We start from the raw sequence: 17,291 nt of genomic DNA, 5'->3' as shown, positions 1-17,291 counted from the left end.
AAAATATGTTTTTCTTCCAGAACTGGTAAAATAGACTAAAAGAAGTTATTAAAGCAACAAAATAAGCAATTTCATTCAGCATTGTTCCACAGTTCTGCAAAACATCTGCTCAGGGATGTCAGAAATAAGCAATTTCGCGAGATCTAGATGTTAATTCTAGTCCAATGAAAGTCTTGTGTCAAAAATCATGAACAGGAATAAGGGTAAAAAGAAAGATAATGACAGCAAAAACAAGTGATAAAACTAAAATCTAGAAGCTAAAGCCCCCATCTGAGTGAAGATTGCTTATAGATGGGGAGGAGACCTCAGCTGGAACGCTGAAGGTGAAGAGGACAAATGATCTAGGGTCTATAAGAGAGGCAGTAGAGATGAGAAAACTGGTAGGGTAACAATGGAGGTGGAAATCCGAAATCCCCTGTAGTTGGGTTATTGGGTAGCCATCATGCGTGGTTCATGACTGTTCAAGTTTGAAGCTACACTAGGGAGTATGGACAATTGAACATACACTTGAATGGTCAGTTGCACTACAGATGAACCCTATAAGCATCTGACTGAACTCAGACTCGGCTATAACCATCTGACCTGAACACGGACTCGTTAGGCACCCTGACCATGTATATGAAATCAAATGAGTATATACCATCATATCATCATCCTTCATCTACCAAAGTTCATCAGAGGCTTCAGTTACATCTAAGGTATTATTAATACTATCAAGCCGCAGCTCGTCTCCAAGTCAAATATCTCTCTTCATTAATCAATCTTCTGTTAAAAATGTGAATATGGTAATTTTGGGTCGACAACAACATTGCTATCCTGCAGTCTGCAGAATGAACCGTATGTACAGTAATATTTACATTTACAAGCCGAGTTTCTTTGGCCTCAAATATGTAGAAGAGCGCTTGTTCAAACCAGGCATTGAAATTTGCTGCTGCTGCTTGGATCTTTTTTCTCTCTCCTTCTGCTTGTTTTCTATCTCTGCCTCTGCTTGAGCCTTTCTCAGATTCTCCATCTCTTGCTCCATAGCTGTCTTCTCTTCCTTTTGTCTCTTCTTATGCTCCAACAGCGATGTATCTGAATCCTTCACAGAGAAGAACATGGGCCCCAACTCCGCCAACCACTGTGGCTCCACTGCAGTGGCACACTGCATGTACTCCTTCGTAGTCAAAATCAGTTCATGATACACAACATAGTCTGGAGTGCATCCCATACCATAGAGAGCACTGCTCGGATGTAGATGGCATGGCATCCCAGTTCTGGAATTAACATACTCCCCCACACCCTTCAATCTAGCAGAATTGTGGAAGTATGCAGAGCAGATAGCTTTTCTAACAACATCAGTGTCAGGCCAACAAGTCGTCAGGGGGATTTTCAGTGTCTTCAAGATCTCTAGCAGCTGGGATCTCACCTCTCTAGCCTTTCGTAACCCTTTAACATGCAAGTAATGGTCCCCACACCAGTCCCCTCGATACTGATGTTGTTTCCACTGCTGGTAAACGTTATACAACGTCAAGTGATCGGATTCAGGAATAGAGAATTTCTCTCGTGCAGCATCACTCTCCTCTGCCCGATCTTTGGGCCTAAAGAATACTGATGGCACTGAGAGCATGGACACAATTGTCAAAACCTCGTCCAAGCATCCCAGCTCAGCACCCATCAAAAGCATTTTAGCAAGTGGAGGGTCCAATGGAAACTCCACCATTTTCCAGCCAAGGTCTGTCAAGCCGCCCACGTTGTTAAGAGCACCCAAGACCCACAACTGATACATAGAATTGAGAATATTATCTTGGGGAGGTGGATCCATGAAATCAAAATCCAGAAGGTTTTCAACCTTAAGTGACTTGAGCAACAAGACCACATTACCAAGGTTAGTCCTCTGGATTTCCGGCACAGGACTTGGGAGCATTTCATTCAGGTATGCATTCTCCGTGTACAGCCGATAACATGTTCCTGGACCAGTTCTACCCGCACGCCCAGCACGCTGGTCAGCAGCAGCACGACTAACAGGGAAAACTTGAAGAGCATCCATACCCATTCTAGGGTTGTATACTTTCATTTTGCCATAACCTGTGTCAATGACGTAAAAGATTCCATCAACAGTCAGAGACGTCTCCGCAATATTGGTTGCTACAATACATTTGCGAGCCCCATCTTCAGCTCTTTGGAAAATCTTCGCTTGCAGGTCAGCAGGCAGCTGTGAATATATAGGAAGTATCAACAGTTTTGGCACCGCTTTATTAGAGGAGGAGGTAAGTTGTTCCATCCGCTCTGCAAGGGAATAACAGGCAGCCTCAATCTCATCTTGGCCAGTCATGAAGATGAGGATGTCACCTGGAGGGCTGGTGATATGAATGGTCATGGCCTGCTTTACTGCACCTTCCACATAATCTTCGCATGGTGTTTTACTGTACAGTATATTAACAGGAAATGTTCTCCCAGGAATGTGAAAAATTGGTACACTGCAACAAAGTAAATAGTCATGTTCAGCAAGCAGATGCAGAAGATCATAACATAAGCGTAAAAGACTTGAAGATTTCTACCAAAAACACTTGAAGACTACCTTCCAAAGAAATTTGAAAACTTTTGAGCATTTAGAGTTGCAGAGGTCACAATGAGCTTGAAATCACGACGTTGGGCAACCACTTTTTTTAAAATTCCAAACAGCACGTCTGTGTTTAGAGACCTTTCATGGGCTTCATCCATCACAACTATACTGCAAAAGCAACAACAATCACAGTAAATAAATTTTCTTTAAATGTAAATTACCAGTTAAATGCAGAGACTGTTATATAACTGCTCATACCGATACTTGTCAAGATCAGAATCCCTTAGAGTTTCGCGCAAAAGAACTCCATCAGTCATGTACTACAAAATTGGATAAGCAGATTTAAGATACAGTAATAACAGGACAAAATTCAAGAAAAATATCAGTATCAAAGCAGGAGTAAAAGGGTTATAGAGAAGGGAAGATTGCAGGATTTCAAACATATAGATTTGACAAGCGAACATAGCAATCACCTTTATTATGGTATTTGGCCCAGTAACATCCTCAAAACGAATAGCATAGCCGACTTTATCACCAAGGTCGGTCTCCATTTCCTCACTAACTCTTTTTGCAACACTCATGGCTGCCACACGCCTTGGTTGAGTGCAACCTACTATACCATTTACCGTGTATCCATCTTCATGCAGATACTGTCAACAAAATCCACATGACCAAAACCAGATAAGTTGCCCCTCGCAAATTTCAAAAAGATTTGATGAAGACATATAAATAATAGCAAAAAGTACCTGTGTCAGTTGAGTTGTCTTTCCAGAACCGGTTTCTCCAACAACAATGATAACTTGATTTTCTCGAATCACCTACAATCGATATTAAATGGGGTCACAAAACTAAAATATTTAGAAATATAGATGGATATAGACAAGAGTGAACAACTAAACTCCATATTTAAGAAAAAAAGGTACTGATGCATTAGTTGAGTTGTCTTTAGCTGATCTTTTAGATGTTATGCACATATGTGGTAAATACTATACCTGCAACAAATCATCCCTCACAGAATATATGGGCAAATACTGCCGTTGCTGTGAGAGGGTTTTTGACTTTGCAAAATCACTGACAGCTTCCCCATTCTTCATATGTTGGGCAAACTTAGCGTCTTCTTTGAAATCAATCTCCCCATCCTCACCTACTTTAGCAGTATCTGCATCAACCTGGCATCAAAAGCAAAAGCGTTAGTCCCAAAACTGCAGTGTAAAAGAAAAATTCAGCTTTCTTTCTTAAGTTTTTACCTGCTCCTCAGTTTTCTCAACACCAAGGATATCCCCAAGTTTGGAACCAGCAAGCTCCCAAAAACGTTGGCGTGATTTGTTAGAACTTTGCTTCTCATGGATTTCCCTAACCAAAGTAGACCCTTTGCGTGATATTATGGCCATATCAGATGTAGGATCCTTTATTGGCATTATAGGCTCTGCTTGCTTGGTATAAACAACTCGGCCATCCAGGAAAGGAGGTTTTGTATCTGTGAAAATAGAAAGTAGATTTTAGAATAGTGAGATCTCAGTCTTCTATTGCAGAAACACCACATCATATGTATTTCATTATTTAATTGATAGTACTAGCTATAAAATTTCCTCACCATGTACAAGAAGAATAACTTTGCGTTCGTCTTCATCATCAAATTCAGTCTGCACCTCAGTACCTCTAACAGCACCCGATCTCAAAAGTTGGCGATCCTCCCACTGCGCATTATCAGCAGTCATCTGAGACATCTTTTTGCTCTGAGCAAGGCTCATCTTAGTTCCATCTCTTCGAACCTGTACAGAAGATCAAAACTTTAGTGAAGGTGACAAATATATGAGCACAGTCAGGAAATATGTAATATATAAGGCACTAAACAAGATCTCCTACACTGAACTAGATTACAGGAACATAGAAGCATGCAAACTTATTTATGTACACTGCATGCACTATAAAGAATCATATTTAGCATGTTGCCAAATAAAGGTTGTGAGTTTGACCACCTAAATGACTGCAGCATTTAGTCTATCTGTCAACCAGTTAAATGTGAATTGACAATTAGCATGTTATACTTACTAGCTTTATCCACATTAGGAAGCAGTCACAATAAGAAGTAAAAAGAAGAAACCTCCAGTTATTTGGTCAAATTTTTTATTACAAATTAAAACAATATAATAAATATTTATCAACCAAAACTTAGTTCAGATAACGAAAAGAAAAAACATGGAACATACCAGCCTTTTTGCCAACTCTGCTTCCTTCTTTTGAAAAGAAGCATCATCTCCGAAAAACAATGATGAGCTATCACTCGTATCATACATTGTATTTCCTTCTTCTCTATCATACCTATACAACAAAACTATTAGTCAAATAAACTTCACTACCAAATAATATCATGAGTTCCAGAAGGAAATCTTGTTCAAACATATATATCAATGAGCAGTGATTAAATTAAAATAAAGAATTCCTTGGCATAGCTGCTACTTAAGGCCAGACATCCTAGTGCAAATTTCCAGTTCGAAGAAAACTACATTAAGAAGTTTTACTACTTGACAAAAGAGTCCTGAAATTTTATGAGTCATCTATATATTATTATATTTCATTACCATGCCCGATCAGAATTGTATTCCATCTCTGCACGCATGCTTTCACTAATTTCATAATTGTGTTCTCCAGCCGAATCAGTATTAAATGCTTCTCCACCCTGCAGACAAAATTATCAATCATCATTAACATAACCAGAATAGGAAAGATCTGTAATATCAAACCATCCAAGATCTCCAACCAGAACATGTATACATACCTGGAATGATTGTGAATTTTCCGAAGAAAATGTGAGCTGATGGGACCTTGCACCAGGTTTCAAACTTGAAGATCTGGATGAGTATCCAGACGCACGTATTGGAACTGGAGAAGGAGATATGTGATCCCATGGTGAAGCAGCAGAACCTGTTGAATGTCCAAGTAAGTTATACCATACCTAATGATTTTACCACAAAGGGAGATCATAGCCTTTTAAATTTGATCTTCACAGGTAAGCTCCATGTCTAAATAGCATACCAGAATGAGGTGTATTCCCACCCAACCAAGGAGATACTAGTCGTGCATCAGGTGAGGCCCCGAGTAGCATAGGGGATCGTGATGGTTGATGACGCCTACTGGTATTAGAGTAACCATCACGTCGTGGTGTCTCCTCCCATTCCCATCTCCCATCATCCCAGTCAGAGCGGCCTGCAACATTGGCAAAGTATGGTGTTAGGGGCAGTAATATCTACATAAATTTTTAACATGACTTAAGAGATTCATATCAATTAGGAACAATTTAAATCATTTATATATATGCCAACTTGTTCTGTTACATTTCTGATAACGATTTCTGTTCATGCTCAAAAAGTTTTTCCTTGAATGAAACCTACTGAAATTTTTTTCACTTCTTCACTTAGAAAGATAGAAGGTGAATATTATATTCAATAAAGAAAAGAAATGAAAAATTACAACATACCGGGTGTCCTCTTTGAACCTTCGTATCTACCCCGCTTTCTTTCGTATTCTCCACCATATTCTTGTTCATATCGACCACGTTCTTCTCTTCGACCATAATAATCCTTACTATCACTGCCATATCTTTTTCTCTCCCTCCAACTATCGCCCCTACTACTATCTTGGTAATCTCTTCTCTCACTATCATTGTCGTCCCTGTCAGACCTACCCTTGTGATCTCTTCTGTCACTACCACGATCATCCCTATTATATGAACTCTGAGACCTAACACTGTGGGAACTTCCACTAGGAGTGGCCAAAACCTTTCAATCAGAGGCATGGTAGTGCGCGTCAGAATCTTTTGAAATAAAACATGAAAAGAGTAAAATTGCAATTCTACAAATACTAACGTAAACATGAAAACCAAGCAAACTGAAGAACCAGGAAATAGATAAAATAAGAGTATATAATCAGATGAACCACTCAAAAGCCTTGAGTTCTAATTCAAAATCCATGACTTTTTCCGCTAGTATAGATCTGGTAAAGCAAAGTGGCTGAAATAAGCCACTCAAGACATGGGCACACGTTGATAATATATAAAATGAATAATATCCCCCAATTCATTTCAACTATGCGGTTCAAAGTCCAAGACCTTCGATTCTAGGTTCAAAAATGGTATTACCTGGACTAAAGGGTCTGGTAGTCAGATACTAAATGCTCTATGGCAAGCCTCAGAACATAAGGAAGATGGCTAATTTCAACTAATATTTTAAGATCACTCTCACGAGATTCTTTGTTTTACCAACTCACAGCACTAGAGTGCTAATACCAACCATGCATGGTCCATGCCAAATAGAGCTATAACATATCTGCTTCTAACTCGCACAGAATACAAACTGAGAGTGTTTGTAGACCCTAAGACCATACTCAAAATAAGCAATTACTCTTAACAAATACGCATCAGAATTACTTGCAAACTGTTTCCAAATCAAAAAAGACAAAAAATAGAGAAACATAAAAAAAAAAATATATAGACGATTAAAGTATACTTACATCTGTCCGAAAACGTTCACCAGAATAACGAGACTTGTACCTATCATCAACTTGTCCATCTTCCGTTACCGTACTTTCTGCAAAATGAAAATTATAAAGTGGCTTTAAGTAAAAAAAGCATTCAGTCAAGAAAAGCAGAAGGACAAAGTATGATAATATAATAAACATTAAAAAGGTTACTAATATATATCAAGAAGATGTCTTGAGAGCTCTTGACAAAATTACTAATACTCAAATAAAGTATGGTCTTTATAATTACAAAAACACAAGTCTCTGATGATATTATGTGTTTTCTGATATCACAATACTAACAGAAAATAAATAAATATACAATTGGGAAAAGACAAGCATTAGGCATGTCTAGGCGTGGTGCTACCCACGTCATTGATAATTTGTTAAATCCACAGATCAGTTTTCATGATGGCAAAAAATCATTTACATTGTATTATAATTCATACAATTATTAAAGGATAATTATCTGATGGAATCCATTGGTAGACAACGTAAACAAAAGAATACCTGTCCGAGGTGTATCACTTGCAGATATTCCACGATATCGCCTCTTGGAATGACTGCGTACACCAGTGGATATATCACTCCCTGTTTCATCTATTACACCAGACTCGGAGTTTTCCTCCTCCTCTAGAGATGCGACAACCGATGCAACTCTTTCTCTTGGGGTTTTGAATCCACCCTCAACCTTAGACTCTTCCCGTTTTGCAATGGCAAGGACATCTAAACCTGTTAGATCATATATCAACATCAGAAGAAAGGACACTACGTAAGAACACTCCCACATGCATTTGGAGAGAGACTTGGCACTGTTTCCACAATTAACAAAAATTTAAGAAACACATGACCAATGGTGCAAACTGAAGAATTGATTGGGTACAACTCTTAAAATGAGCAAAGTAAAAGTTAACCAACAGAAAGATAACTGAATATGTTTAGTATCCAATACTATGAAAATCGGAAACAGTACACTAACTATTAAGGCATGTGCAATTGCAGTTTCAGAAACGGCAACTTGGCAATAACATTGTAGCAAAATGTAATGGCTAGGAAGAGGAAGACCTATGACCCTCCACCAAATAACTATTACCGCCCTTATTGCTTACTTTTCAGGTGGCTTTTCAAGTGGATTCGCTCAAATTTCTCTAAATTGACAAGTATCAACACTAGAACAATCGAAAAATGGTAATGAAAATCTTACCTAAGAGAGATTTCCTCTCGGGAGGTCTATACACAACTCGATCTTTCCCAGGAACAAATAATCCCCCACCACTGCTATTCTCGGGTTCCAATGTCGTCGTCGTCTTGTCCAGCTTAATAGCTTCACTGTTTCCTCCATTCTGTACATAACAATAAACAACATCAACATAATCAAGCAACACCATAAGAGCAAGAAAATGCCAGCAATCGAAACAAAGCACTAACCTCCATCGCAATTAGTGATATAAAACCCTAACACCGAAACGATTAACAATGAGGCCGCCTGAAAGCACAGTGAGGAGTGAAATCAGAAAAACAGATTACAAGAGCCTAATGCTGTAAGCTGCGGGAACAAGATTGCGGAATTTCAAAAATTAGGAGAGATTGGGCGAAATCTGAATCTAAATTAGGTCAAATCCACCCCTCGAAACTGGGCCTGAGGTTTCTTGTTCGAATTTTGACAACTATATCGAAAGCGATTCTGGATTGATAAAGGATTGGGGGGGGGAGAGAAAAGAGAGAGGGACGTGTACCTGTGTGGTAGAAGAGTGGGATTTCTTCGGAGCTTTGTTGACTTCAAAACCAGAAAAAAAAGGCGGTGATTTTAGGAGCCAACTTAACCGACTTTGGTTGAGGCTCGAGAGTCCTCAATGGTTGAAATATGAAAGTGGCCTCTATTTGGGAGGAGGGACAAGGGTGGGTCAAACTGGACCCGATCCAAGGACGGGTTGAACCGTTTCAGCCCGAAACCCTTTTTCTTCACAATCATGGGTCGCCCCAACAAAATGGGATATCGAACCCTCAGCTTGAAGTTAAAAATTGGGCCGAGCTGATCTGATGTCCCGAACGAAAGAGGTCGTCCCCATTTAGGCAATCTCCAACCCAAAGGGCTAAAAATAGCCCTGGGGCTAAATTTTAGCCCTGAATTCTGTATTATTCATTGATCTGACATCAATCGTCTTCAATCAGTCAAAACTAAATTATAGCCCTAAAATATATTTTAACATTATATATATATATATATATATATATGTTCTTATTTTTTAAAGTCAATTGACTTATAGTAATTGAAATAATTTTTATGATAAAAAATATTCTTTCGGTTGTATTTTTTTTTATAAAGATAATTAAAAATATCTTTAGCTAATTTTGAAATGGAATAAAACTGGAATCATATTTTTAATATTTATTTTATTCATGACAAAAAACATTTAAAAGACCATCTTCCGATTGACTTGTGCCATTAACGGAATTTTGGGATACTTTCACGAAAGCAACGGTGAGTGCTTCATCTTCCAACGGTGACCAATTCACACTTCTTTTCGACGAACTAGCCATTTTTGATAAAAGTAAAACAAATGAGAGATTAAGAATAGAGAGAAAATGAAATATTTAGAATAGAGAGATATATATGAGGAAGTAGAAGGAAGATGTGAAAAAGAATGTTGAAGTCATATGTATTTATAGTGTAAAAGTTAAAAGTAAAAAAAAAAAAAAAAAACCGGCTAGCTGACTTCAGCAACTAGCTGTTGCTGACGTCATGCTTTTGTCAGCCTCCACTACCAAATGTGGACCAGCATGCTTCTTATCCAATTTTTGTCAAGGGCCAAAGGGCTCTCCTTAGGGCTATTTTTAGCCCTTTAACCTCACATTTGCCCCTCAAATTGGCACTTTGCCCCTTAACCTCATGGGTTGGAGTTGAATTGGGCTATTTTTTGCCCTTTTAGCACTTTGAACACATGGGTTGGAGGTGGCCTTACTTCTCGATGGACATGACGAACAAATGGCGAATGAGGCACAATAGCCAAGGCCACCTCAACCTATAACATAGATGTAACCCCGTATTGGACTAGCCAATGTACCCTAACAAACTCCGCTAGCATACGGCAGATTCGTATTCATGACCGAGTGCACAATCTACGTTAAGCTTCGCAGTAGCACAGTAGCACTAGGAGGATGCTGACATTTTGCTTCAGCCTACGTCATTTTCATATCATGCTACGCGAAAAATTCATCTTATTAATTACAGTGTACTAATGAAAAAATGTAGCATTATATGTTTATATGGCATGAGCCGCATGACACATGTTTGAGCACATAATGGAGGAAGAGTAACATTATTACAAAATATACAGAAGGGATTGACAAAAATTTCAAATACAAAATCTAGCCGACTCTTAAATACTATCAATTTATCACAATGGGAATCAAATTACAAAATTATGCTCTTCGAATTTGCTCTACTTCGAGTCTTCGAAAGTAGAAAACATATGAATAATTGAATATATGTGGTTCGTCAGGGACGATTTGGATCTTTAAAATAAATCTAGACGGCGGCAGTGAAAAGATTGATCTAAATGCCACCACAACCTAGCAAAATTCACCATGAGAAGCATTGAACCAGGAAATTCAGGTGAGTTTTCTTTGAGTTCATGACTAGAAAATGCTGTCATCTCATGATCCAACCCTTTCGAGATTCTCGGAGACAGTTTTCATCCTCGGCCTAACCTCAGGATCAGGCTCAGTACAAGCAAGTGCTACATGAAAAGCTGCTAGCACTTCCTTTTTGGCATGAACTTCTTGAAGCAACACAGGGTCTACCATATCCGAAAGAGGGTTTTCATCCTCAAATCCTTTCCTCACCCACCTCACCAAGTCCGGTATCTCTAGGGAAGTTGAGGTACTAGTTGGAGATAGCTCTGGAGACTTTCCTGTGAGCAACTCCAGCAGGACAACTCCGAATGAATAAACATCCCATTTTTGAGTTGGTTTATTACTCGGGACTCTAGCCTCCGGAGCTCTGTAGTTGTTGGCTCGCTCCGTTTGGCTAGATTTCATGTAAGGGAGAGCGCTACCCATCAAGCCACCCGAGGAGGGGTTGTTGCCAGTTATGGTGATCAGTCTGTTGAGTCCGAAATCCGAAATGTAGGGTTGAGATTCGTTGTCGAGTAGAATGTTGGAAGGTTTGATGTCTCCATGGACAAATTTTCGGGGGCTGCATTCGTGGAGATAGGCCAAGCCTCGCGCTGTTCCCTTTAAGATCTTCAGCCTCGTTGACCATGAGAGGCTTATAGGCTGACCATTTCTCCCTGCCAATATAATTCCAATTTTTCAGTTTCGATCATCAGCTCAATTTTGTACGTAGTTTATTCTTGCGTAACTAATAAACAAACTCTTTGTTGTTGCCAAAAGTAGAAAGATTGCAATACAATTCTAGGTAGTTGTAGTGGCTTGCCACCATGGGAAACGTAAAAGAAACTCATGAAAGGATGATGATCATTTCAGGGGAAAGATAGAGGAAAATCCGCCCTTTAAGTTTTCCCTTCAGAAAAGTGTGCAAGAAAATGATGAAATGATCCAGAAAAAATCAACCCCTTTCTTCTATGAAAGTTTCAGTTTTTCATCATAGTGGAACAGAGAAGAAAAGCAGCCATCAGATCATTGCATCCAACTAGCAAGGACAGAATGGAGTGTAATGGTTCGCACCAAAGATGAGACCATGTCATCGATGATTAACCTGACCTACCATGTTGTGATTGAGCTCCACAAATGGGCAATTAAGCCCCACAGCAGCAGTCACTACATGCCTCCCTTGCAACAATTATTCATTATGTTGCATGGAATGTGCTGTGTGGACCGTTAGTTGGATCTCAGCAAGACAAGGTGAAAATTGTACAATCAAATTTAGCCAATACTAAAAATATGGTACAACCTCTTACCCGATAACAGAAAAACCATTGGAGAGACAAATAGCTTCTACAATTTTCACTCTCAAAGTTCTTTTCACACACACAAAACATATTGTATATTGTTGTTCAAAAAGTCTTATATTCACTTTCAAAACAATGAAAAATAGCATTTTACCGTAAGCTAGTATACAACAGAAGTACACCAATCACTTCAGTCAGTAGCAAATACTATTATCGGTCGAGAAATTTTATTAAATCATACCTAAATACTTAATACACATTCTAATTTTTTTACATTTAAAATCAGATTATATGGGTAAATGAAATGACTGAAAAGACATTCATATTAGAAAATGAACTATAATTGGAATATGTTTAATAGCTTTTAATAATGTTATAAATTCAAGTTGAAATCTTGGTCATGAGTTCATGACAAGCTTGATTATTAGCAATTATGCATTATTACAAAATTCATATGATCATTCATATTGTTTCTTGGTAATTAATAGAAAGAAAATAAAACCTAGTATGATATATATAAACCCTAATTGGAATCTTCTTCTACAAGCTTGACTACTAGCAATTTTCCATTACAAAATCCTTATGATTGTATATGTTGTTTCATGATAACTAATGGAGAGAAAATAATAACAATGTAGTTATAAACCTAGTTGGGATCCTCTTCATGTGTTCTTGATTATTTTTCAAGAATTTTGACTACTAGCAATTTTGAATAACAAAATTGTTAAGATTGTACAGGTCTCATGATAATAATTGAAAGAATATTAAAATTATTATGATGATTCTGATAATTAAATGCATTTAAATTCATTATGATATATATAGAATGTTGTGATTATGATTAAGTTTAGCATGATGATTTCAATATTGATTTATATATAGTGATTTTATATAGAATTTTGAGATTTGAGGATAATTTAGGTAGTTTAAGTGGTGTATTTAATAAAATGATAGAATAAGAAATCAAATAGGTGGTGTATTAAGGAAGATGTGTGTATTAAGTATTTAGGGATGTGCGAATAAAATTTCCCTTATTGGTCCCAAAAAAAAATATAAAAAAAAATTAGTTTTTGTTACTCTCAAAATAAAATCAATACTAAAATTTTTGAGGTGTAAAGTGAAAAATCTTATAACTAGAGGTCTACAAATATAATTTCTTTGAAACGATGAAGCTGCTAACTTTAACCATAAAGGCCGATACTATTCTCAAGAATCGTCAATGGCTTACTCTTTTTTAGTCAGCAATTGAATGCAATAAAAGTCAGTACTATTGTGGATTGAATTTTCAAAAACATCTAACAATTAAAAGATGAAAATATAAAAAAAAATTATGTAAAGAAATTGATAATGGACTGGGGTCCACCACCATTAGTTGGGCAATTGTGTAGGAAAAATTGTGTATTGGTTGGGCAAGTGAGAGTGTGAGACTCATGACTAGTCATTTCACTGTTCACAAGTGAAACATTTTGAGAAATAAGTGAGTGTGAGACTCATGGCCGGTCATTTCACTGTATACAATTGAGAAATTCTTAGACAGGGATTGGGCAGTCCAATCAAAATTAAGAAAAAATTTTGCATATTCTGAAATTAGTCATTTTTTGAAAAAATAGTATACCCAAAACACTCCCTACAAGATCCACCACGTAGTACAGCTACCCTACCTCTTCGTCTTATTTTCTTAAATGACAAATAAGAAACCTATTGGTAGCAACCTATTAAGTGCTCACTCCGGTGATAATTACTTCTCATTTACGACCCCAAATCTAATCCATTACTAACGGGGGCCCACATGCATTCACTCGCCCTCCCACAAACGCTATACACCAAAAACGACAACACAGAACAACAAACGACAAAACTACGTACAAAACGACACGAAGTTTCGGGAATGAGAAAAACAAAAACAAAAACTCACCGCGAATCGCAGAGGCCAAGTTCCCATGCGAAATAAAATCACTGATCAAGAGCTTCTCGTCGGGGGCCCAATAGTACGCCCTCAGCCTCACCACGTTCGGATGCTTCACTCTCCCGATCGCCTGAACCTCCGCCGCGAACTCCTTGTACCTCTGATCGCCGCCCTCCCCCAACCTCCTCACCGCCACGGGAATCCCATTCCCCAGCACCACCTTGTACACAATCCCCAACCCACTCTTCCCCAGAACATAAGCCGACGCTCTCAGCAGCTCGTCGAGTTCAAATGTGAACCCCTTATCGATTGCCACAAGCTCTCCTTCGCCTCTTCCTCTCTCGGGCGGGTCGAGTTCGGAGTCCGAGTTCCCGAACCCGCCGTTGATGCAAGAACAACAGAGTCGGCTTTTCTCGGTGTTCGCGCCGAATTTTGTCTTTCCGGTACATGAACAGCCGTTGGCATTGTCCTTCTTTTTCCAGTAAATGTAAACTACGACCAAACCGATGAATGCGACTGCGGCGGCGTCGGCTACGGAGATGAGGATGATCAGACCCGGACTCAACCCCTTTTTCGGGTTGTTGTCGGATCCGGGCGAGGAATTCGGGTTACCCGGGGAACTCGGGGCCTGGTCTTTGCAAGATTTCTGGAGCGGAAACCCGCATAAGAGAGGGTTGTTGAGAAACGCGGTCGGGCCCTGGTTCGAAAACGACCCCGTTTGGGGAATTTCGCCGCTGAAATTATTGTTGCGGAGATCGAAGCTCACCGTCACCGGTAAGTCTCCCAGCGATTTCGGAATCTTGCCGGATAAGTGATTGAACGAGAGGTTGAGCGTGCCGGAGAGAGACTTCAGGTCGCCGAAATCTTCCGGCACCGATCCGGTGAAACGGTTGTCGGAGAGGTCCAATTGGAGGAGGTTTTCCATACCGGACCAAATTCCGGCCGGGATTTCGCCGGTGAAATGGTTTCCGGCGAGTATCAGTCTCTGCAATTGCTTACAGTTGTTGAGGCCCTTGTCTAACGAACCGGAGAGGGAGTTGTTGGAGAGGTCGAGGTTCTGGAGGCGCGGGAGGTTACAGATCGACGGCGGGAGCTGACCGGAGAGGTTGTTACCGTAGAGGAAGAGGCTGTGGAGTGACGTGGCATTGAAGAGCTGAGTCGGGATGGCGCCGTAGAAGTTGTTGCTGTGGAGGTTGAGCCGCCGCAGATAGACTAAGTTTCCGAGCTCGGAGGGGATGTAGCCCCGGAGATTCTTGCCGGAGAGCGCGATCCCGACGACGCGGGGGTCGGGGAATCCGGTGATGTTCATGCAGGAAATGCCGGTCCATCGGCAGGGCGAGGCGTCGGAGTCGGCCCAGTCGGAGAAGGCGGAGCCGGCGGTGGACTGGTCGACGGCGGATTTGAGGGAGAGGAGGGAGAGGCCGTCGGGAGTCAAAGAGTCAGCGAAGTCGCCAAAACAGAAGAAGAAGAAGAAGAAGAGTGAGTAAACAGTGGAATCCTTCATTGTTGAAATGGGAGAGACTAGAGAGTGAATTGAATGGAAATGTAGGGGGTGTTAATTGGAGTCCATAGCTAAGAGTGGTTGGGTTTTTGGTGGAGAGGAGTCAGAGGACTGGTATTTATGAGAAAGGGACTTTGAGGAAATGGGAGGGGGAGGTTTTTGATTGGTGGGGCCCATCTCCCGCCAAAAAAAAAAAAAAAAAAAGAGAGAGAAGGAGGGGAGTAGAAGAAAAGCAATGCCCCCCCTCATTTTTTAGGATGTGGCTTTGGCTTATTATATCGTCTTCAAGTTACATGGATGGTGATGTACTGATGTTTGTGTAAGGATTAGAGATAGGTCCTGTTCTGAGATTTGATTTCACGAGTCATAACATTCCCTTATTTTCTGGACTCTAGCTTGGAACCAACTCTGACAAGTTAACAACCGGTCACTTCTTTGAGGAAATCTTGGCATTTGTCATCTTCAATTACCAACGGCACAATTTCACAACTGATCATTAATTTGGTGAGAGGGTGATAGAGTTTATCTCAGCAATTGTCATTTTCAATAACCGACGGTGTAGTTTCATAACTGGTCACTTGGTAATAGAGTTATAGAGTTTATCTCGACATTTGTAATTTTCAATCACCGATAGTGTAATTTCATGATTTGAACCGTTTATCTTTTAAGTTATTCTGCTGATATGATTTTTGAAGAAATGAAAATCAACTCAATTGAGAGTTGTTCAGTTTTTCTAACTATTAGAGTGTGTTTGGATGAGGGAAAAAATGATGGAATTTAATTGAAAGTGAGGATTTCATAATTCCTACAAGCTAATTCCCTCGTTTGGCATTATCAGATTGGAAATTTTAAATTTCTCTGTGGAAAAAAATGAAGGAATTCATTGTTTAAATTCCCCACTTCAATTTCCACCAAAATAGGTGTCATTTACGAATTCCTTTGCAATATTCATTTTTCATTTCCAAAACAAGGCTTTTTTCTATTTTATTTTTTTATTTATTTTAAACTTTCTTAATTTATTACACATTTCAAATCTTAAATAGATACACCCAAACAATAGAAATTGCAATTAATGGAATTTTAGATTGATGGAGTTAAAGATTCCATTATTTATAAATTCCTACGGATTTCATAATTTTCTCATCCAAACGCACCATTAGTGAATTAATCAATAATTTTGTGAACATATAGATAATTACTATGCAGATTAATTCTTTTCTAACAAGTACATATAACTAGTTTTTCCGTAGGATATTCAAATGATGGATTAAAAAACAAACCGTTTGTATTATAGTATGTTAACAGTACAAAATAAGAAAATCCGATTATGTAGACGAAATCGGAAAACTTACTACTTTGAGTACTTTCTACAAATTGCTAGTTTCTCTGGCATGCAGTTTGAGTTAATGCTATTTTTAATTAAGCTGGTTAATTATTTCTACCAAGTAGCAAGCTAGAAGAAAGATACTGTCTTTATGCTTAAAAGATATGTTTAACTAGTACCTAGATTGAACCTTCTGCTGGCTTTGTTTTTCATTTTTCTGGTGAATGTCTTCGTGATCTGATGCAATAGTTTATAGTAAGTCTGTTTAGATGAAAGGGGACCAATTGTTGATTCCTACTATAATACGATTTTTTTGGAACTTAAGTAACTATATATCAGAATAGAAGATTAAACACATGCATAGTCACAGTCTCTCTAGCTGGTTAGGTTGTATTGGTCATACCAAACAGCAACAGGCAGTGTCTACAGATGAAGCAAACAATTAGGTTTTATATTCTTGCTGGTTTGGACTCAAAGGGATCGTCTTCAACTCAGTCTCTGATCTAAGCTGACCAGAATAAAAAATAAAAAAAAGAAGTCCCTCATTAGTTCCTTCCCCCCCCCCCAAAAAAAAAGTTTTTAAA

The 17,291-nt window shown here is 39.0% G+C and overlaps 2 protein-coding genes across 2 annotated transcripts; both read right to left on the bottom strand.

Moving 5' to 3' along the window:
- Positions 1–728: 728 nt before the first annotated feature.
- On the bottom strand, positions 729–8,927 carry LOC133712915 (pre-mRNA-splicing factor ATP-dependent RNA helicase DEAH7). Its single transcript, XM_062139026.1, has 18 exons — positions 8,800–8,927; positions 8,492–8,549; positions 8,268–8,406; positions 7,574–7,795; positions 7,055–7,131; positions 6,024–6,324; positions 5,582–5,752; positions 5,325–5,470; positions 5,128–5,225; positions 4,756–4,867; positions 4,140–4,317; positions 3,793–4,022; positions 3,538–3,714; positions 3,292–3,363; positions 3,019–3,195; positions 2,804–2,865; positions 2,561–2,713; positions 729–2,459 (listed from the first exon to the last, which is right to left on the bottom strand). Exons 2-18 carry the CDS (start codon positions 8,495–8,497, stop codon positions 860–862), a joined length of 3,921 nt encoding a protein of 1,306 aa, XP_061995010.1. The 5' UTR covers positions 8,498–8,549; positions 8,800–8,927; the 3' UTR covers positions 729–859.
- Positions 8,928–10,441: 1,514 nt separating this feature from the next.
- Positions 10,442–15,504, bottom strand: LOC133710963 (receptor protein kinase-like protein ZAR1). The gene is made up of 2 exons (XM_062137116.1): positions 13,892–15,504; positions 10,442–11,355 (listed from the first exon to the last, which is right to left on the bottom strand). Exons 1-2 carry the CDS (start codon positions 15,384–15,386, stop codon positions 10,721–10,723), a joined length of 2,130 nt encoding a protein of 709 aa, XP_061993100.1. The 5' UTR covers positions 15,387–15,504; the 3' UTR covers positions 10,442–10,720.
- Between the last annotated feature and the right edge of the window lie 1,787 nt (positions 15,505–17,291).

This window comes from Rosa rugosa, chromosome 5 (genome assembly GCF_958449725.1).
Source record: "Rosa rugosa chromosome 5, drRosRugo1.1, whole genome shotgun sequence".
NCBI lineage: Eukaryota > Viridiplantae > Streptophyta > Magnoliopsida > Rosales > Rosaceae > Rosa > Rosa rugosa.
The sequence above is the reverse complement of the archived record's forward strand: the minus strand, read 5'-3'. Positions and strand labels throughout refer to the sequence as shown.

Excerpts from the sequence above, each read along its gene's own strand:
- LOC133712915 (XM_062139026.1), bottom strand. Across the intron at positions 5,471-5,581 it reads TGGGAATACACCTCATTCTG|GTTCTGCTGCTTCACCATGG; the intron begins GTATGCTATTTA and ends GACATTCAACAG. Across the intron at positions 5,226-5,324 it reads AAAATTCACAATCATTCCAG|GGTGGAGAAGCATTTAATAC; the intron begins GTATGTATACAT and ends TTTTGTCTGCAG.
- LOC133710963 (XM_062137116.1), bottom strand. The coding sequence starts at position 15,386 with ATGAAGGATTCCACTGTTTACTCACTCTTCTTCTTCTTCTTCTTCTGT. Across the intron at positions 11,356-13,891 it reads CTTGGCCTCTGCGATTCGCG|GGAGAAATGGTCAGCCTATA; the intron begins GTGAGTTTTTGT and ends TTATATTGGCAG.